The following is a 19,919-nucleotide window of genomic DNA, read 5'->3' as shown; positions in this document are numbered from 1 at the left end:
CACACACACACACACACACACACACACACAAGTTTAAAGATCCCCAGATGAGGAATCTCTGCTTTAAAACATAATCAGAGATAAGAAAATACCCATTAAAAAGATTATAGTGAATTGTGGTGAGAAAAGTGTGACCAAATATATCAAAAGCTGTTGAGAAGTAGAGAAAGAGCAGGAGAAAGATAATGACAAGTGGGAGAGCAACTGGGGAATGTAAAACTAAGAAGTAGAAATGAGAAACATGTATAATAGAGTTGAAAGGTAAGAAAGAAGATACCTTGTCCAATCTTACTCCATGTGGACTGGAACATATCACAAACATAAAGCAATATAATTCAAGAATGTTTGGCTAGTCTAATGAATAGTTTGCATAAAAAAAAACAAAGCTAAAATGCCTCACACATCTCTTTTTAGTTTTCATTAATGATGTGGAAGCAAAGGTTTACAAGATGTCAAAAAATATTAAGAACTAAATTTCCCTGTAAATTATTCTCCACTACTTTACAAGAGATATTTCAAGTATCATAATGGTCAATTAAAAGTAAAGGACCCTTTATATTCAATACTTCCTTAGTATTGAATAGCTTCTTGTATAATAGGCTCTAAGACACTAATCCAAATAAAGGAAAAAAGGCATTTTTTTGATGCTTCTTAAATATTGTGTCTTTACATACTTGATAATCTAGAATTATTTTTTATAATGACATCCTCCACTGCCATTATTAGTGTGCATTCACATTATGTGCTTCAGATTATGTATATACACATATGAAATAGCTTTGCATGCTTCATATTGTGCACATGACCACAAATATATATAAATTCATTCACAGGCACCGAGAGGAATAAGGAAAGGATGAAAAACAAATCCTTCTGCACAAATATATTAATGCAATATGGATGAAATAAGCTTATGACACAAATTATTTATAGCACATGGTTGTTTCTGTATGATCACATACACTTATTTTCAGGAAAACTAGACATTTGAGTTTTGTCTCATCCTTGTAGCAAATATTGTAACATTTAGCTGAAAATCTGTTTTGCCCTTCTGGGATTATGACAACTATAAGAAATGAGGATTTCCTTTTTCATTTAATCACATCATCTTTATAAAAATAACACCCTTTCCTCTGAAGTGTCTGAACAGCATTCATAGAATCACAGCATGTTAGAACTAGAAGGGACTTCAGAGATTATCTGGTCCAAACCCCTTATTTTACATATGAGAGAACTCAACACCAAAGTGGTGAAAGATTTGCCCAAGAAAACACAGCAAACTGGTGGAAAAACTGGGAATAGAACCTAGATCTTCTTGCCTTATGTATTAGCAACCACACTAGCACAGAGGGTGGATGGCTAGCATAGGTTCTTTGATTTGCTTTTCTAAAGGAAACACAGCATCAAAAGGGTCAACAATATTACTTTAATTACAGATAAGTAGGAAGAGGTATCCAAGAAAGAATCCAATAGCTAGGGCTCCAACCGTCTAAACAGAATAATACAACCACCTACATACACCATCAGACTGGGAGAGCACCAACATCTGAGTAGTCGGGGAGGGCTCTTAACAAACAGATAGCCAGAGTCCGGTCCAAGGAATCAAAAGGTCCTTCTCATGCGTGACCCCCAAAGCAAAATGCCAGCCTCCCAGAATATACAGTTTTTAGCTAATAGGCTCAGAGCCAGAAGGCATGACAACCCACATAACTCAGCACAGCTGTGAATTACCAAGGTGATTCTTCAGAATTTTACAATTTGGCCTGAGCCTTAGAAACTGAACTCCAGGAAAAAAAAAAAAACAACAAAACCAAAAAATCCTACTTTGTTTATGCTTATACCTTATTACTCCCAGTCTTATATTCCTTTCACACTGCCCTGAAGTGTCTCTACTTTTCGTGTATATGAGTACTCATACGCTTACACCCATGTATATATTTTCATATCTATATATCTATATATCTATATTTCATATAGAGAGACATATATCCACATAATAACAATGGCTGACATTTATGTAACTCTTACTCTATGTCAAGCACTGTGCTAGGCACTTTGTAATCATCATCTTATTTGACCCTCACGACAATCTTGAGAGGTAGGTGTTACTTAGATACCAATTTTACAGGTGAGGAAACTGAGAGGCAAGAAGAGGTTAAATCACTTGAGCAGAATCACAAGCCAGCAAGTGTCTGAGACCAAATTTTCCTGACTTCAGGCCTGGCACTCTATCCACTGTGACACCTAGTTGTCCACAATTTTGCCCGTGCATCTCACCAGCATTTCATCTTATTGCTGTTCCATTAAATCAGAAAAGTAAAGAGTTATCTCCATTTTATATGCATAGAAAATGATATTAAATACCTAAGGTTACAATTGTAGTATTACTTAGATTAAAACTCAGTTCTCCTGCTCTTCTGCCTAGGGTTCTAGCTCACCTGGTGCTGATAAGATTTAGGTTGCTTGTCAGTTTTGTGGTGAGGAGCTCATCCTACTTATTACATAGTTTTGGTAAGGTGAAGTGTCTTATCTGGTAGTCAAGAAGAGACATGAATTGAATTGAATAAAATTAGTGATTCAGTGAGGCTAGTGTGACTTACGGCTTAGGTACTAAATAATCCTGACCTATACTGTATTGGCATGAGGCACACTGGTAAAAACGTATAGAATCAAGAATACATAAAGCAAAGGATTTCTTTAACTCTTTTTTGTTCCTGCAAGTAAATATCAGTTTAAAATTTTAATATAGCTTTCAGTTTATATCATTTTCATTTTTTTATATTCTCACAAGTTGTTTGACAAGGTTTGGTGGGAAACAGTAGGCATAAATTTAAATTCTATTCTAAAGACAACATAGCATAATGAGCTTCCTTACCCTCCGCCAATTAAAAATAAAACAAAAATAGATAGGGTGACAAAAACATTGCACTAGAAGTAAGAAGATTAAGGTTATTTCTTCTCTGTCCCATAGAATTGTTAATTCTATTGACAATGAGAATGTACAGAGTTGGTGTTTAAAACATGTTTGTTGATTAGATGAGTGAATTGCATATGTGGGAATATTTTAATTTTTTTGAAAAATTTAATATCTAAATTAATATCTAATATCTAAATATCTCTAAAATATCATTATATATTTGAAGTTGTTATTAGGGCTAACTTGTAAATGTAGATTAAGAAATTATATACCCTGAACTAATTTACCATTCTTGGAATTTGATTTGCGTACATGTCCTCCAGTTTTTTTTTGGGGGGGGGTTGTCATAGGATTATAGATTTTGAGCTAGAATACACCCTAGATGCCATCTAGTCTGATCTTCTTATTTTATAGATGAAGAAGTGAGGCCTGGAAAGATTAAATGATAGAGTGGGAAGCATTTAGGGTCCCAATTCTGACATTTTCACAGGTCATCCCCATACCCGGAATTATCTCCCTCCTCATTTCCACCTCCTGGCATCCCTAGCTTCCTTTAAGTCCCAAATAAAATATCACATTCTACAAGAAGCCCTTCCCAATCACCCTTAATGCCAGTGCCTTTCTGTGGCTGATTATCTCCTATTTTGCACATAGCTTGTTTATACACAGTTGCTTTCATATACTCTCTCACATTACACTATGGGAGAAACCAAGGAATTTCTTTTACCTTTTTTTTTTTTTTTTTGTATCCCAACTGCTTAGCATAGTTCCCGGTACATAGTTTTTAATAATTGACTATTGCCTGACTACTCAGGGTCACGTGGCTAATAAGTGTTTGACATTGGATTGGAACCAACTCTTGTACAGGAAGGAAGAAAGGTAGGAAGGAAGGAAAGAAGGAAGGAAGGAAGGAAGGAAGAATGGAAGGAAGGAAGAATGGAAGGAAGGGAGGGAGAAAGGGAGGGAGGGATCCAAGAGCAGGGATCCAAGAAAGAGTGAATGGGCCTTAGTCTGTGGTGTTTCTATACTTCTTAAGTTCGATCTTGCAACAAATAAAGGACTAGGATTACTCAAGGTCCCCAAGTCCTAAAGACATGGCAGGCACAGTGGAGGCACATAGGAAGAATACTTTCCAAGATTTGATTTTATTAACACATATTTGTTGATGTCATAATTATTTCCTTGCCCTCTTGATTCCATTAAGTTAGGTTTATATCTTCCTTTTCCCTTCTTTTAGCTATTTCTGAGTGTGGTGTTCAAAATAACAGTACCAAAATACACTACCCTGGTCACTACTCTATTCTGCATATTGCATTTTCCTATTAGAACATAAGCTCCTTGAGGGTAGAACCTTTTGCTAACTTGTTCTTATATTGCCAGAACCTCTCACAGGGAATAAAACATAGTAAATACTTAAATAACGAGTCTCCACCTCATTTATTTTGTATATGTGTTTACATATGTTGCATATACTTTCAATATTCTTATTTATTCCCATGTTATCTCCTCTATTTGAATATAAATTATTTTAAAATAGGGACTGTTTCATTGTTTTTCCTTCTAACTCTAGCACCTAGAACAGCTCCAGAAATTTAATAAGAATTTAATTGATTGAAATATATAATTGCCACTAGAGGGAGAAGAAACACCCATCTCTTCTCTCACCCATTTATGATTTCTCTCTGCTTCTATACACACATACAAATCCTGTCCTCTGATCCCTTAATCCCCATCACCCTTGTCTCCCTCTAACAAACACCTACCACTTTCTTAAAGCAATCAGAAATTCTGATCATTTCAGAAAAAAAACCAAACAAACAAACCTTAAATTCTCTGTTATAGGACGCTTTTGGTGTGTGGTAAGAGGTGGCAAACACATTGATTTTTGTCTCTGCCAAGGGCTGCTGTTACGCCAAGGAAAAACATATGTTTCCTCTCATAGGGCAGCTCCAAGCCCTGCAGGTTTATTACAACACTGTGATGGGGCACAAGGGGTCTGTGCATGCCACTACAGCCAGCTAACTACACCATCTGGGATCCCTCCTATTCAATAAGATGTAGAGGACTGCATGGCACACAGCAACATTGGTGGCCAGAATCATTTCCACAACCATAGCAACAGCAGAGGTTGCAATATCCTTGGCCAGTTCCTCAAAGGTCACTGGAAAGAGATGCCCCACTTGGAATTTCTCACAAACTGTCCTCCATTCCACAGTTATGCTAATTCTGGGAGTAGTTTTACAAACCATTAAATTCCTTTTCTTTTCATTCTTTTAAGTCTCTAGTGAATCTCCTGATTCCTAAAGGGCCTTTTAGATTTCTTAGGCTTGTACATGTATCTGTCTGTATCCAACAATCACAAAATCAATAGTCAGGAAACCAGATCTCCAGGTAGCATCTGGGATACTAGCATTATGATTCATTTCCTCTCTCTTACTTCCCTGGATTCTTCTTGATCCATCATATCCCTTTTAAAACATCTTTGCTTTCCATCACATAACAAACAGCGCCAAACTCAACTCTTCAATATTTCCACTTCTGTCAACTGCGGTGACCATTGATATATGATTTAGGTTAAGACAAACACTGTTGCATAAGAAAGCCAAGTAGTCAACATGAACAAGACCCCAAAGGAGGTACAAGGTTTACTGTCCCTTGAACACTCTGGCTAATTGTTCCTCCACAACATTTAATGAAGAATGTCACTGCTTCTTTGATTTTTCCATTGTTTCCATACTTGCTTTTTAAATCCCTCCTAAGACACTTGCCACCTATAGGACCCCAGGCAAGTCACAGAACCTCTAAGACTTGATTTCCTCACTTGCAAAATATGGATATTGATACTTTAACTACTTGCCTCACAGGACAGTAAAAATGTTTTTTGTAAACTTCTATTTTTGCAAACATTCACCAGTTATTTTGGAGTAGGTGGTAGTAGTTGTAGTTGTGGTTATACTCCCTGGTTGACACCTCCAGGTACATCTGGGATTCTATGTGCTCTTTTTCAGGTTCAACATGGAGAATTTCCTCTCTGGCTTGCTTACTCCTTCATCCTCTATAGAGAATCTTAACCTGAATATCTTTTAACAGTTGCTCCTCAAACACGGGAATGAATGGTAGATTCCCTTCCTCCTTTTCCCAATAATGATAGTTTTGCTGTCTATCTTTAAAAATGACCTCAAAACTCAACTTCTACAGATCTTTCCCTACTCATCCCCTCCTTCTGTCTCCACTACTATGCCTTCCATTTGAGTTTAACTTCAATTGATATCATATACATCTTGTTTCATACTTACAGGTGTGCATATTCCACCAATAAAATGTAACCTTTTTGAGGGCAGGGGCCATGATTTTGCATTTCTTAATATCCACAACACATAGTACAATGACTGGCACAAAGTAAGCTTTTAAAAATTGCTTGTTGATAGGCTGATGGATGGACTCTTTCCATTTTCCTAGCTTCCACCACAACTGTCTCCCTTTACTTAGCTCACTGGCACCAAATCACCAGATCAACCAAATCTATTTCACTTTTGCACAATTTTAATGATTAGCTCCTTCTATAGAGCTGTAAATGACCTATTTGACATGTCCAGATATTGGTAGTTAAGTCCTCTGGGGCTAAGCAGGAAAAGTCTGGTACATTTTTAACATGAAAATACTTCAGATCCTTAAAGACAGCAATCAGATCTCTTTGCAATACTAAAACATCTATATATTTTATTCTTTTTTGTAGGTGTTTGTGTGTGTGTTTTCAATAATTAATGCTCTTCTTAAAATGTAATGTCCAAAACTAAACAGATTGAGCTGATATTCCAGTTGTGGGCTGATCGGGGCAGAGCAGAGTGGATCTATCACCTTCTCCATGCTAGACATTATGTCCAGTATTCCACTATATGTATTCCTTTGCTTCTATCTGTGTTTCATCTGCAAATGCAATTAATAGGCCTTTGATTAAAGTCTAAAAAAATTAAACATCACAGGATGAAAGAGAGACTCTTGGGGTACTCAATTAGAGACCTTCCTAGTAAACACTGACTACACCTGCAAAACAGCAGGAGTCCATAGAATCCTTGGTAAATTATCGATGTATAGAAATAGAAATAATCATCATAGCTTAAGACTGAGTACCACCTACACTTACTAACAGTGTGACCTTTGGCAAGTCCCTTAACCTCCATTTGCCTCATTTTCCTAGTCTATGAAATGGAGCTAATAACAGCACCTACCTTTCAAGGTTGTTGTGAGAAACAAATAAGATAATAATTGTGCAGTGCTTAGTACAGTGGCTGGCACATTGTAAGTACTATATAAATACTATTATGTCAAAATTTGTATATTAGTCTCAATATTAGATAGAGTAGTTCACCCAAAATTAACAACTAAGTTTAAAAATAAAAGAGAAATACAATGCAATTTCATCAACATTAGAAATGATATTGTTATGAGGAAAAAATGATATTGTTCTAATATATACATGTGAATTATTAACAAAGAAACCAAAATTTGTTAGAATGAACCTATTTTCTGATTGGAAAGAGATGGAAAGGGGGTTACAATATGATTGATTCTGCTATTTTGGTGAATCTATGCTCTCATCTAAATTAAGGAGTGAATGAATGAATAAATGAATATTCATGTAGGTGAGAAAAGAACTACATTAAATGAAATCTGCTTCTATCCATCCAATACTGAAAGTTTTTCCGTGTTTGCATTTCAAATGAAGAAATAAGAGCTATCATATAGCAAAATTTCTGACAGTTAATATGTTCCCTTTTGCTCCCTTGGATATTGACACAAATAAATTTCATTGTGTTTTGAACTAAAATCTACTCACATCATGTCTACAAAACTTGATATTGATGTCCAAAAAATTCTGCTCAGTTCATGAGACATCTTAGCAATATATGGCCATAACTAGGAAATAAATCTGGAATAATTGCTATACATGCATATGCTTACTATATAGAAGCATACATATGTGTATGTGTGTGTATGTGTGTGTGTGTATTTTGGGGAGCTAAAGACAGTAGTTGGGCAGCAAGGTGGTTCAGTGAGTAAAGCACCGTGCCTAAAGTAGAAGAACTCCTCTTCATGAGTTCAAATCTGGCCTCAGACACTTATTAGCTGTGTGACCCATGGCAAGTCACTTAACCCTGTTTGTCTTGGTTTCCTCACCTCTAGAATGAGCTGGAAAAGGAAATGGCAAACTACTCCAGTGTCTTTGCTAAGAAAACCCCAAATGGGGTCACAGTGAGTCAGACACAACTGAAACAACTAAATGACATAAAAAGACAATAGTTATCTTGCGTACGTTTGTTATAAATATGCTGATGGGGAGGAAAGAAAATGGTAGGTTTAAAAGAAGTTGAACTCAGCAACATATGCCCTTGCAGTAGATTTTTTTTAATCTGCTTATTAAATTTCATCTTGATTCATCATTCTAATCTGCCAAGACCTTCTTCAGATCCTGGCTCTGCCATACCATCATCTGAGCATTTTTCACAGTTTTGGACCATCAAAAAAGACACTACATTTAGTATCAATGCTTTCATCTAGGGTACTGATCAAAGTGTTGAAGAGAGGAGGACCAGAAAGAGATCCCTGTGGAACTATAACAAAGACATCACTCCAGGATGGCATCAAGCATCTCACTTTGGGTCTGCTGATTCAACTATTTCTGAATCAATCCAGTTTACATCTCTCCATTTTATACACAAGGATATAACAAAAGATTTTTGCTAGAACAAAGCCCTACTTTAGTCCTTCCTGCAAAATGCAGTTTACAAACATAACTGATCTATTTCTAGCTTTGTTATTTATTCATTTCAATCATCTCAGACTCTTCAGGACCCCCCATTTGGGTTTTTCTGGCAAAGATCCTGGAATGATTCGTTATTTCCTTCTCCAGCCCATTTTACAGATGAAGAAACTGAGTCAACCAGGGTTAAGTGACTTACCCAGGGTCACACAGCTAAGTAAGTGTCTGAAGTAAGATTTGAACTCAGGAAGATGTCTTCTTGACTCCAGGGCCAACACTAAACATTGCACCACTTTGCCTCCCTTTCTCTGTCTAGTTAGCGTGTTAAATCTCTGTAGTAGAGTAGAGTGAAAAGAGTCAGAGGACCTACAAAAAGTCTCCCCTCTCATGCTTACTACTCCTATTTCTTTGGATGCTACTTAATCTCCCTGTTCCTTATATTAGGGATTTGACCTAGATGGTCTCCTAGGCCCTTCTGAGGTTTAGATCTATGATTCTATGAATTATTTTTGTTGTATCCTTGCCAACTTTTGCTGATCACCACTTCACATTCTAAACGCTCATACATATTTAGAGTGGGAAATAATAGGTTTTACTACTTTTCTAGAAACTGAAGTCAAACTCAGAGTCTATAATAGCTAATCTACTTTCTCATTTAAAAAAATACAAAATTGCTTATCTCCATCCATGTGATAAATCTATTATTCTCCACATTCCTGAATAGCTCAACAATCACATCCACAAATTTATCTGAGTCTGGTGACTTGAACTCATTGAATACAGTAAAATTACTGGAGCTAGATGTATGGTGGATTAGAGTGGCAGGTTTGATCACAGTGACCCAAGTTCACATGGATCCTAGATGCCTGCTATCTGCATGAGCCTGAGCCAGCTGGTTATTTTTCTTTAGTCTCAATTTTCTCATCTTCAAAATAAGGACAGCAAAAGTGCCTACCTCACAGGGTTTGTATGAGTATTACATGTGCATGTATACATATATACACACATATATATACACACGCTATACATATATACTATGTCTGTGTGATATACACATATAAAATTATGTATATATATTCATACATTCATACATATGTAATCATTAGTAGGTATTCCTACCACCTTCTTATTTATCTATTAGGCCATTTTTGTTCTATATTTCTCAATTTGAAGTCTATTGTTTTTGGTGAAGAAAACAGAAAAAAATGTGCTTATGAAAGTATGTCATGTAGTGACTAGACACTTGTCCTCAGAATCAGAAAGACTGGATCTGAGTCCTGCATCTGATACATACATCCTGGTTGTGTGACCCTAGGTAAAGTCAATCTCTCAATGCCCTAGGCAACTTTCTATGTTACAAAGGCATTGTCAATCAGCACTGATTGATGGTATTTCCTGACAGGGAATTCTTTACAGAAATGAAATCACAGGTACATTACATACATACACGTACATACATACACATATACATATACAAACATATATGCATATGTACATATGCATGCATAAAGCATTATCATTCATGAGATAGTTAAATAAGTATCCTAGGTCACAACAGGGAGAGATTTCAGGAGCCAACGATCTAGGACAATTTAACTTATGCAAAGAATTATTGTACTTAGCGATGAATGAGCTAGAATTGTTTTAAGTTGCTAAACATTCCATAAAGTGCCATTTAAGTATAAATCATGCTACATTTTTAGTTTAAACATATTTAGTTTAAACAATACTGAATATAGTTTACTCAATACACATTAATCACATATTCTGTTATAATTGTATTGTGCTATCAAAATAGAATTTAACAATTTATTTCAGAATTTTTTCCAAGAATTTCATAAAATTTACAAAATTTTATTTTAATTAATTTCAGTCTAATAATGACCAAATTTAATATATATATACAACATATATACATGTACATGTATGTATATATGTATACACATATACATACATCTTTACTTAAAAGTTATAGTACCAATACCATACAGTCATTGATGCATCATGGGAAAGGACCTTCCTTTAAGACTATCTTCTTCAAACCATAATGTAAATGAAAAAAAATGTTGATTTAAAGTGTGAAAATGGTTTGCCCAAGGTCATAGAGCCAACTAGTTTTGTGACTTCTTTATAAGGTGTGAGAGCTGAACCATAATGTTTTGGTATGGAACTTCTATGTTGCACAAATTTACCCTTTAGGCAAACCATGCCTTTGGTATTAATATAGAAACTTTGTTTTCAAAGAATATAATTATAAGTGTTAGAAAAATCACATATTGTTTAGTCAATTTGTCTGTGTGTTTCCTCCAATATGACACGTCTTTATTGCATGTAGGAGTTCCAGATGTCTTAAAGAAGCGAAATTGATGTATTTTTTTTAATCTGCATGAGATCTTTACATTTTATTCTCAGATAAATGAATTGTTCTTCTATGACTCTTCACTTCCTTTATTAAAAATTGATAAGGAAAGTGAATGCAAAAAGGAATTGGTTGATAATACAACATAATAGTTAAAATGTTTTTAAAGCCTAATAAGTTCAACAATTTATATTTCTAGGTTCCAAATGAAGTAGCTTATTTATACTTCCATGCATAGTTATTTGGGAATAAATAATGTTATACTCATATCCAGTAATATAAATTATAGTAATATGACTAATAATATGATAATTAATATCTAATAAAATGGTAATAATCTCTAATAATATGAAAGGGAAATTTTTTCTATGAAAAAATTACTTTCAGTGACTAATGTAGAGAATTCAGAATGTCAACTATTTTGCTAATTTACTCTTTGGTTTTTAATATACAACTACTTATATTGCACATCCAATATATAAGTGGATTATTGGAATGCAATAATTTATATCAATGAATTTGCATTTTAACAAGGCTCTGCTGATATACTATGAATAGAATCATGTATTTGACGTCATGTATTTGACTCATCATTCTTCGTGAAGATGCTGCTGATAATTATACTTTCAGCAGGGACTTGTAATTTCTTTCTTTCTCTCTTTCTTTCTTTCTCTTCCTTCCTTCTTCCTTCCTTCCTTCCTTCCTTCCTTCCTTCCTTCCTTCCTTCCTTCCTTCCTTCCTTCCTTCCTTCCTTCCTTCCTTTCTTTCTAAAGTTCAAGTTATAACAGACCTTTTTCATTTACCTGTTGACCTACTTCAAGACAAGAAGTTGTGCATATGTGGAAGGCATTAAAGGAGGCCAGGGGAGATGATTTAAAGGATGAGTGTTAGAACTTGGACCAATTATCATAAACTCTTCCCTTAGTAACTGATATTTTCCTCATCTTTCCCACAAAAAAGATTATATATACAGCCAAGAATCAGAAAAGAGATAAGTAAGCTTACTGAGATACATATTTACACTCAAGGTCATAATTATACTGCATTGATGAGTAATTCTCCAAAGAAAAACTGGTGTGAAGAAATAAAGAGGCAAGACTGAAAGTTTGATGGGCAGTCAGTTACTTGCCACTGAACCACAAGAATTAAAAAAAAGTTTCCATCATCCATGTCTTTCCCTTACCTAAGAATATTCAGGGTCAGAGAGTCTTTTGATATGGATTTCATTTTTTCTTTGTTTTTTAGCTCCTTTCACTCACCAAGCACCAATCAACATCCATGGCTTCTGATGAATCAGTTTCTCCTTCCTGAAGGCTTATGCTAACAGTAAAATTCACAGAGAAAGTGGAAGTGTATCCTTCCCAGACTGTCACTCTTAAACAGAGGGCATATGCTCTGATTCTAACCCTAAATGCACAGTTTACCACTAGATTAATCTAGAGACCATGAAGAAGACCAGTAAAAAAAGCAAAGGAAACAGTATGTCCAGTTACTTCTCATAAAGTTTCACCAAGTCACAAATATACTCTTGCCCAAAGCAAGTACAACCAAACACTGAGGCAGATTGGGTGAGGTCTGGGTGGAGGGAACTAAAAGAACACTCAGGCATCTCACAGGTGACTGACTCCTTATTTAGAAGCTCTATTTGATGTCTCCAAGTATCTTGTCAATAACCTGGAGTCTCCTTGCCTATACATTTACTTACAGGTACATACCCACTATTTATCTATCAAATCTATCATTTTTCAATTTATCATATATCTGTTCATCTATCTCTCACTCATATGCTTGGTCTAATACAGGAAAAAAAAAAACCATACATAGATATCCTCTACTCCATTTTGATAAATCACCTTCCATGAATCTGTCCACAGATACACACTTGTTCATGGGTACAGAAGCCCAAGTTTCCACTGACAGAGACAAACACTTCCATACGTACTGCATAAAAATATATGCCTATATTTCCACACACACTAGATATACAATTCTTAGCCACTTTCTTTGATTTTTTAAAAATGTACAGTTGCATGATAGAGAAATAATTTATCAAATTCATGTGTCTTTTAGGTACCTACAAATCCAGAATGTTCCCTTTTCCCCTCTCATGTCCAAACTTCTGAGTAACAAACTGGTACTCACTCATTGGAAAGAAGTATTTCCAGGGCATATGCTCATAATAAAGAGGTTATACAATGAAGGGTTAATAATTTAGTGAAGAGGGGATTTTAGCAAATGGCTGAAGAAGGACTCTTGTGAGTTGTTGTTGGAAAGCATTTCCCATGTCATGTCTAAACCCCTTTGCAAGCAGATGAATCACTGTAAATCCTGTTACTCTATGTGGATAAGCCTTACATGCCAGCTAACAAATCCAGAGAGGTGGGAGAGCGAATGTGTTTGAAAGGAAGGATCTTTGAGGATCACAACCACAGTACACAAGAAGAGGAAGAAGGCATAATTTATGTCCTCGTTCGCCTTAGTTTCTACCAACTTAGAAAAATCTCTCTCTCTCTCTCTCTCTCTCTCTCTTTCTCTCTCTCTCTCCTCCCCCGTCTGCTACACACACACACACACACACACACACACGCACACACACACCACCACCATCACCACCACCACCACCACACACACACACACACACACACACACACACACACACACACACATACACACACACACTTTCCTCTATAACAAGAGTAGAGATCCCAAAGCAGGACACTGTGACAGCCAACCAAATTTATTTCTAAGGAAAGGAATGAAAACTTTGCTGCTGTCGGCAGCTCTGCTACGGAACTGCTCCCTGATGCCCCAGGGTTTATGCACTATCAGCTTCTTGCACATAGATTAGAGGTTTATTTTCAATTCTATATAGTTCTTTATTGCCACAACAAGCGATATTAGCCAGATAGCCAGATAGACACTGGAACATTTTATTGGGATAAAATGAGATTTTAAAGGATCCCATAGGAAAGGTTCAGTTGTCAGCATCTGACAGAAATTCTGGGAGAATAATACCAAAGGAAAGGGATATATATGTATGGGTGGTGTCTGCGGGGGGGGGGGGGGGGGGGGGGGAGAGTTGGATAAAGAGGAAGTAGAGACTGGGAAGTGAACTAAGAGATTACCTAAAAAGTGAATGGCACACAATACCACCTGGAGAGCCAGCTCTCTCTGTCCCCTCAGAAGGGTCAAACTCACCAAGGACTTATGATTTTCCCCTCCAAATATCAATCCACCAATTATTCTTTCAGAGTATGGTAGAGGTCCATAAAAATAATACTTTGAGGTCAAGGATTATGAACCAGGATAAAAAAAATATTTCTGCCTTAGGCCTTTTGGCTTAACAGTCCTATATTTCACTTATAATAACTAGGTATTTGAAAAGTTATTTTATTTCACCTTACTTATCAGGTTGATTTTTTAGCAAAATTCAAAGGGATATTAGAGACCAAGGGATAAATAAAGTTCTTCCACTTTATTAGTTCCCTCAGTGCCCACAAGGAAATCCCATGTTTATAGGATAGGGACAAATAGCTTCCTGACTACTGGAACTAGTATGAAAGCAAAACACTCAGGTCTGTATTCACAAGCATCTCTTTTCAACGAGTGGAGAGACCAGCACAGCGAACCATTAGAAGTGTGTGTCAGAGCCATAACTCGGCTTACCACACACCCGTGTTTAAACTAAGGGACCTCACCAGGACTTCAGAAACCAAGGCACTGATAAATTAAAAAAAAAAAAAATCTCTTTTTTTTGCCATACCATAAAGTTAGCATTTCTTGGTAAAAGAAGTAGATGAAGGGAACAAAGCATTTAACCACCCGTGTTGAAGCTTCCAATGGGACCAGAACCCCTTTTCAGTTTATGGCTCAACATTATCAAATCAGGAAAAGAGCTAATACACAGAGAGATGCTTACAGCAGCGGCCGCCGCCGTAGTTCAAGGGGAACACGTCCATGCACAGACACACACATCTCGGTAACATATGCATGTAGAGATCCAAAACTGGGAAAAGTTGCCAGAATGCCCTACCTGAGGATGGCCGTGTCCCCCTGCCTCACCGTGATGTTGTCAGTGCCTCGGGTAAAATCCACGCCGCGGACGGGCAGCCCTGTGGGGAGAAGGCAGAGCAATCTCAGTAGGACCAGCGGTAACTGTTTCCGATCGGGATGAACTCTTCCGACCATGGTGGCCACGCCGCCTCTCAGGGTATATATAGGGAGATGGGCACTGTGGGGGCGTGCAGCTCGGACAGGACGAGCAGTTTACCAACACAGCTAGCGCGGAGCGAAAGCACGCCGGGCTTTTCCAGCTTCCCAGCCTCTCCACTTTTCTGCTCTCCCTTCCTCTTTCTAGCACCTCTCTTCTTTCCCCCCTAAGTCTTAACGAGCCCCTCATAAAACCAGAGCAAACAAACAAAAAAAAGTCAAATGAACAAAAATACAATTTCTTTTTTTAAAAAAAGCTTTTTGCAAAAATAAACCACTTGCAAAGGTGAAGGAAAGCCTTAAAAAGAGAAGATAGAGATTTGTGGTTGGTGCTGTTTGTCTTTTCCTTTTTCTTTCTGTTGCTGAATGCTCCTATTCCAGGGAAGGGCTATACAGTCTCTGAGAGGAGCTCCTTTCATAACCCACTTTCCTTAGGCGGAGGGAGGCCAGCAAGCACCAAGCTCTACACTGTGAGTGTAAAAAATCAGCAGCAGCAGCAGTGCGCTCTCTCTCTCTCTCTCTCTCTCTCTCTCTCTCTCTCTCTCTCTCTCTCTCTCTCTCTCTCTCTCTCTCTCTCCTCCTTTCTCCTTCTCTCTCTCCCTCTCTCCCCAGTCCTCTCCCTCTCTCCCCCCTCCCCCATTCACTGTGCTGCTTTTCAACAACCCCTCCACCTCATGCCCCTCCTCCCTCTGGCTGGCCCCTTGCTTTGCACAACTGCCCCCTTCAGCAGCAGCGAGCCTTGATGAAAGCTTGATGCTCCTTTAGGTTGTCACGACAACAGCTCCATCTGAGGCCTGGCTGATTTCCTTAAGAAGAGGGAATGGAGCTTAGAGGTAGAGTTAAGAAAGAGGGAGTAAGACAGAGTGATGTGATGCTGAGAAGAGGGGAAAAGGAAAAGAAGGGAGAGCAAGGGAGAAAAGGGAAGGAGGAAAGATGAGAAGAGAGAAAGGAATAGACATTGAAGAATGGGGCTGGGAGAGATGCTAGATAGGGAAGGGGAAAATACAAAATACCCAGTGACTGTCTGGGAATAAAAATAATGATAAGGAAGAAGTTAAAGAGGGAAAAGTGAAGCAGAAATGACTGCAAAAAGGGAGGGGACTGGGAAAAGAACTTGGTAGCAATGGCCCAAAGCAAAAGCCAAAGTTGATTTAGAGAGTAACATTCTTGGCTACTGTCTTTTCAAATTCACATCTTACTCCTTCTATCTTCCACTTTCTTTCCCAAGATAAAAACGTTTATTTTCTCTTCTTCCTTTCTTTTCTCCCCACTCTCTTTGGGCTTCTGAAAGATGGATGTGAGACAATGCTGGTATTGAGTGGTCTGTGGTGTGAATGCTTGGTTTGTCTTCTCCAAATGCCAGCCCCAGCAGCTGATCCCTGATCCTTACCATAAACTTAACTCTCCAGGAAATACTCAGCTACCATTCAGGAAGTGATGATATTAGGAATTTTTTTTTTTTAAAGCAAGACTTATCCGTGACTACACAAACTGCTCATGTGCCTCTAACTCTTTAATATACAAGTAAAAATAATTTCACAGTAATACCATTTACAGGCTTACAATCAGCCTACAAGTAATGATCCCCTAAATTAATGGAATTGAGATTTACATCTGCCTTTCTTCTATACTTCCTGTACTAAGTACATCAAACTGACTCACCTCCATCACTGTTGATACTGGACAAGATGATAGGCACGTATTAGTTGAGGATTCTCACAAAAAGTGAAATGAGTTTAGAGATCCATACCCAAGTCCCCAGAGAACACAGACTTTGAGCAGTTGCTTAACTTACTGACACTGGCCTTGTCCCCAAGGATCTTCCTATAACTACTACACTGCATGCCACAGACCTAATTTAACCACTACAAAAGGTGATATGCTCCTACAGATTGCAAACGAAAAGAGACAAAACCTTTTGTTTTCCTTGACCAAAAAAAAAAAAAAATGTGAAGAGTTCAATTGAAATCTCTTCATACAAGCAGGCCCCAGTCAACCAAAAATTTTGTTCCAAAAGTTCTTCCTTCCTTCTTTCCTTCCTTCCTTTCTTTCTTCTTTCCTTCCTTCCTTCCTTCCTTCCTTCCTTCCTTCCTTCCTTCCTTCCTTCCTTCCTTCCCCTTTTTCCTTCTCTTCTTCTTTCTTCCTTTTTGTTTATTCATCTATCTGTCTGTATATTTATGGTTTTGGAATTTGTATTTTTTAATAGAAACAATATCCTAAGTAGTATTTCAATTCTCATGCCAATCCAGAAAAGAATATTTGACACACAATACAGCCAAAAGGTCCTAGTCCTGCTTCATAATCTAAGGATCCATTTGAAACAGTTTTCCACAGGAAAAATAAACCCCAAATCCTAAATGGAGATGCCAAGGATTTATTTATACATCTGCCCCAGTAATAAGAAGCTTTATGCAATGCTTCCCTAATCCCAATAGGCTTCACATTTTTTGAAGGGTTACCAGAGGATGGAAGTCAGTGAGTGAAGATGGAAGGTGCTAGTTGAGATAGGTCTCTGTAGGTTGTGCTTCTGATAGTAAGGGTGGTAATGGAAGAAGCTCTAATAGCTCAAACTGTTTGAGGATTTGCTTGGATGAGGTGGATCAAGAGTTCTGACTGGAGAGGAACAGGATCTCACAGGATTGTATAGGATCAAGGAAACCAACTCCCTTGGGTATCATCAATCAGAGATTTATAATTAGAAGAGTCATCTGGTCTTAGCAATTCATTTTACAGATAAGGAAAACAAACCCCAGCCAGGTTCAGTGACTCACCCAAGGCAAGAAATTACGGTCAGAATTTGAACTCAGTTTCTATTATATCATGCTAAGCATACTAGCCATGATTTGCCTAAGTTGAGTTTGCGCCCAGGCTAGGTGCCTTATCCAAGTGGCAGATTCGGGATTTAAATCTAGGTCTGCTGACACCAAATGAACTCTTCTCTGAACAGTGGAGAAGATATGGTAGGCTTTAGCTCCCTCATACACCAATGACCAAGGCCTTCCAGGCAGGGGATTGGAGCCAAAAAGGACACTGATGTTATGGCTTTATCTATCTATCTATCTATCTATCTATCTATCTATCTATCTATCTGTCTATCTATTTATCTATCATTCATCTATCTGGCCAATAGATAATATATATACACATATAATGTTTATTTTTATTAAATTTTAATCAGTAAGAGTAGGGCTACAGAGGACTTCCATACGGACAGGTGCAGGGATAATAGGGAGAAAGTTTTACACTAATAAGCTGAAACTATCCAGAGCACATCTGGTGTACTGACACAAAGAAGCTTACGCTGAAGGACACCTTCATAAATGCAAATGCATTTTGGCTTTTTACTAAAATAAAATCTCATTAATTTGAACTCCACTAATTTGGAATTTGTGCTAATTCAGTAAAGACTGAAGTTTACCTTTGCACTATGTATGAAAAATAATAATTTACTATGTCAATGATTATTCTAAGTAATAATATGTAGCCATAACTTCCATATGTATAACACTTTACAGGTGCAAAGTGCTTTCTCATTCATTATCTCATTTTATCCTTCCAACAGCCTTATAAAGTAGGGAGGCATTCTTATTACCATTTTATAGATGAGAAAAGTCCAGCTCACTTAGTGTAATGTCAACAACATTGTAGCCCAGACTTATATAACAGAAGAAAGGATATAGTACAAGTGGAAGTTGTTGAGTCATTTTAGTCATATCCAGCTTTTCATGGCCCCATTTGGGATTTTCTTTTTTTAATGTAATGTTTTTCCCCAAATTTATTGATTTATTTGTTTTCAGTTTTCAACAATCACTTCCATAAGTCCCAAATTTTCTACCCTTCCCTTGTCACTCTCTCCCCAAGATGGCTTGAAATCTTATATGGGCTCTACACATACATTCTTATTAAACACATTTTCACATCAGTCATGTTGCATAGAAGAATTAAAACAAATGGGAGAAATCATGAGAAAAACAAAATGAAACATAGCATAACAAAAGAGAAAATAGTCTGCTTCATTCTGCGTTCTGACTCCATAATTCTTTCTCTGGACGTGGATGGCATTTTGCATCAGAGTCCTTTGGAAATATTTTAGATCTAGGTCTATCAAAAACAGTCCTTGCACATTGTGGCTGTTACTGTGTGTAATGTTCTCCTGGTTCTGCTCACTTCACTCAGCATCAGTTCCTCTAAGTCTTTCCAGGTTTTTCTGAAGTCTGACTGTTCATCATTTCTTATAGCACAACAGTATTCCATTACATTCATATACTACAACTTGTATAGGCTGTCCAATTGATGGCCATGCCCTTGACTTCCGGTTCTTGGCCACCGCAAAAAGAGCTGCTATAAAGATTTGTGTACATGTGGATCCTTTTCCCATTTTTATGTTTTCTTTGGGAGTCTTCCTAACTCCAGGCACAGTGCTCTACCCACTGTACCACCCAGCTCCCTAGGCAGAAGACTTAGGCTCAGATCCTACCTGTGACACATTAGCTATGTCACAATGGTCAAATCTCCTAAACTATAACCATTTTTTTGGTTTTTTTCTTTTTATTGTCATTACCCTGGAGATAATAAGACCTGTAGTACTACCCTCACAAGGACCATTGTCAAGGTCCAATAAGATAATTGTATGCAAAGCACTTGATAAATCTTGAAATAAAATAGAAATATAT

At 37.3% G+C, this 19,919-nt stretch overlaps 1 protein-coding gene across 2 annotated transcripts in view; it reads right to left on the bottom strand.

Moving 5' to 3' along the window:
* LSAMP (limbic system associated membrane protein) overlaps positions 1–15,878 on the bottom strand; it is an 823,632-nt gene extending 807,754 nt beyond the window's left edge. Inside the window, exon 1 of one of the 2 annotated variants that reach the window (XM_072613944.1) lies at positions 15,071–15,878. In XM_072613944.1, the coding sequence (XP_072470045.1) occupies positions 15,071–15,225 (155 nt within the window). In that variant the 5' untranslated portion in view covers positions 15,226–15,878. The remainder of the gene's footprint in view (positions 1–15,070) is intronic. The other variant, XM_072613946.1, reaches the window with a different exon arrangement.
* Positions 15,879–19,919: the final 4,041 nt, after the last annotated feature.

This window comes from Notamacropus eugenii, chromosome 5, assembly GCF_028372415.1.
Source record: "Notamacropus eugenii isolate mMacEug1 chromosome 5, mMacEug1.pri_v2, whole genome shotgun sequence".
Lineage (NCBI taxonomy): Eukaryota > Metazoa > Chordata > Mammalia > Diprotodontia > Macropodidae > Notamacropus > Notamacropus eugenii.
This window is presented reverse-complemented; position numbering and strand designations above follow the sequence as displayed.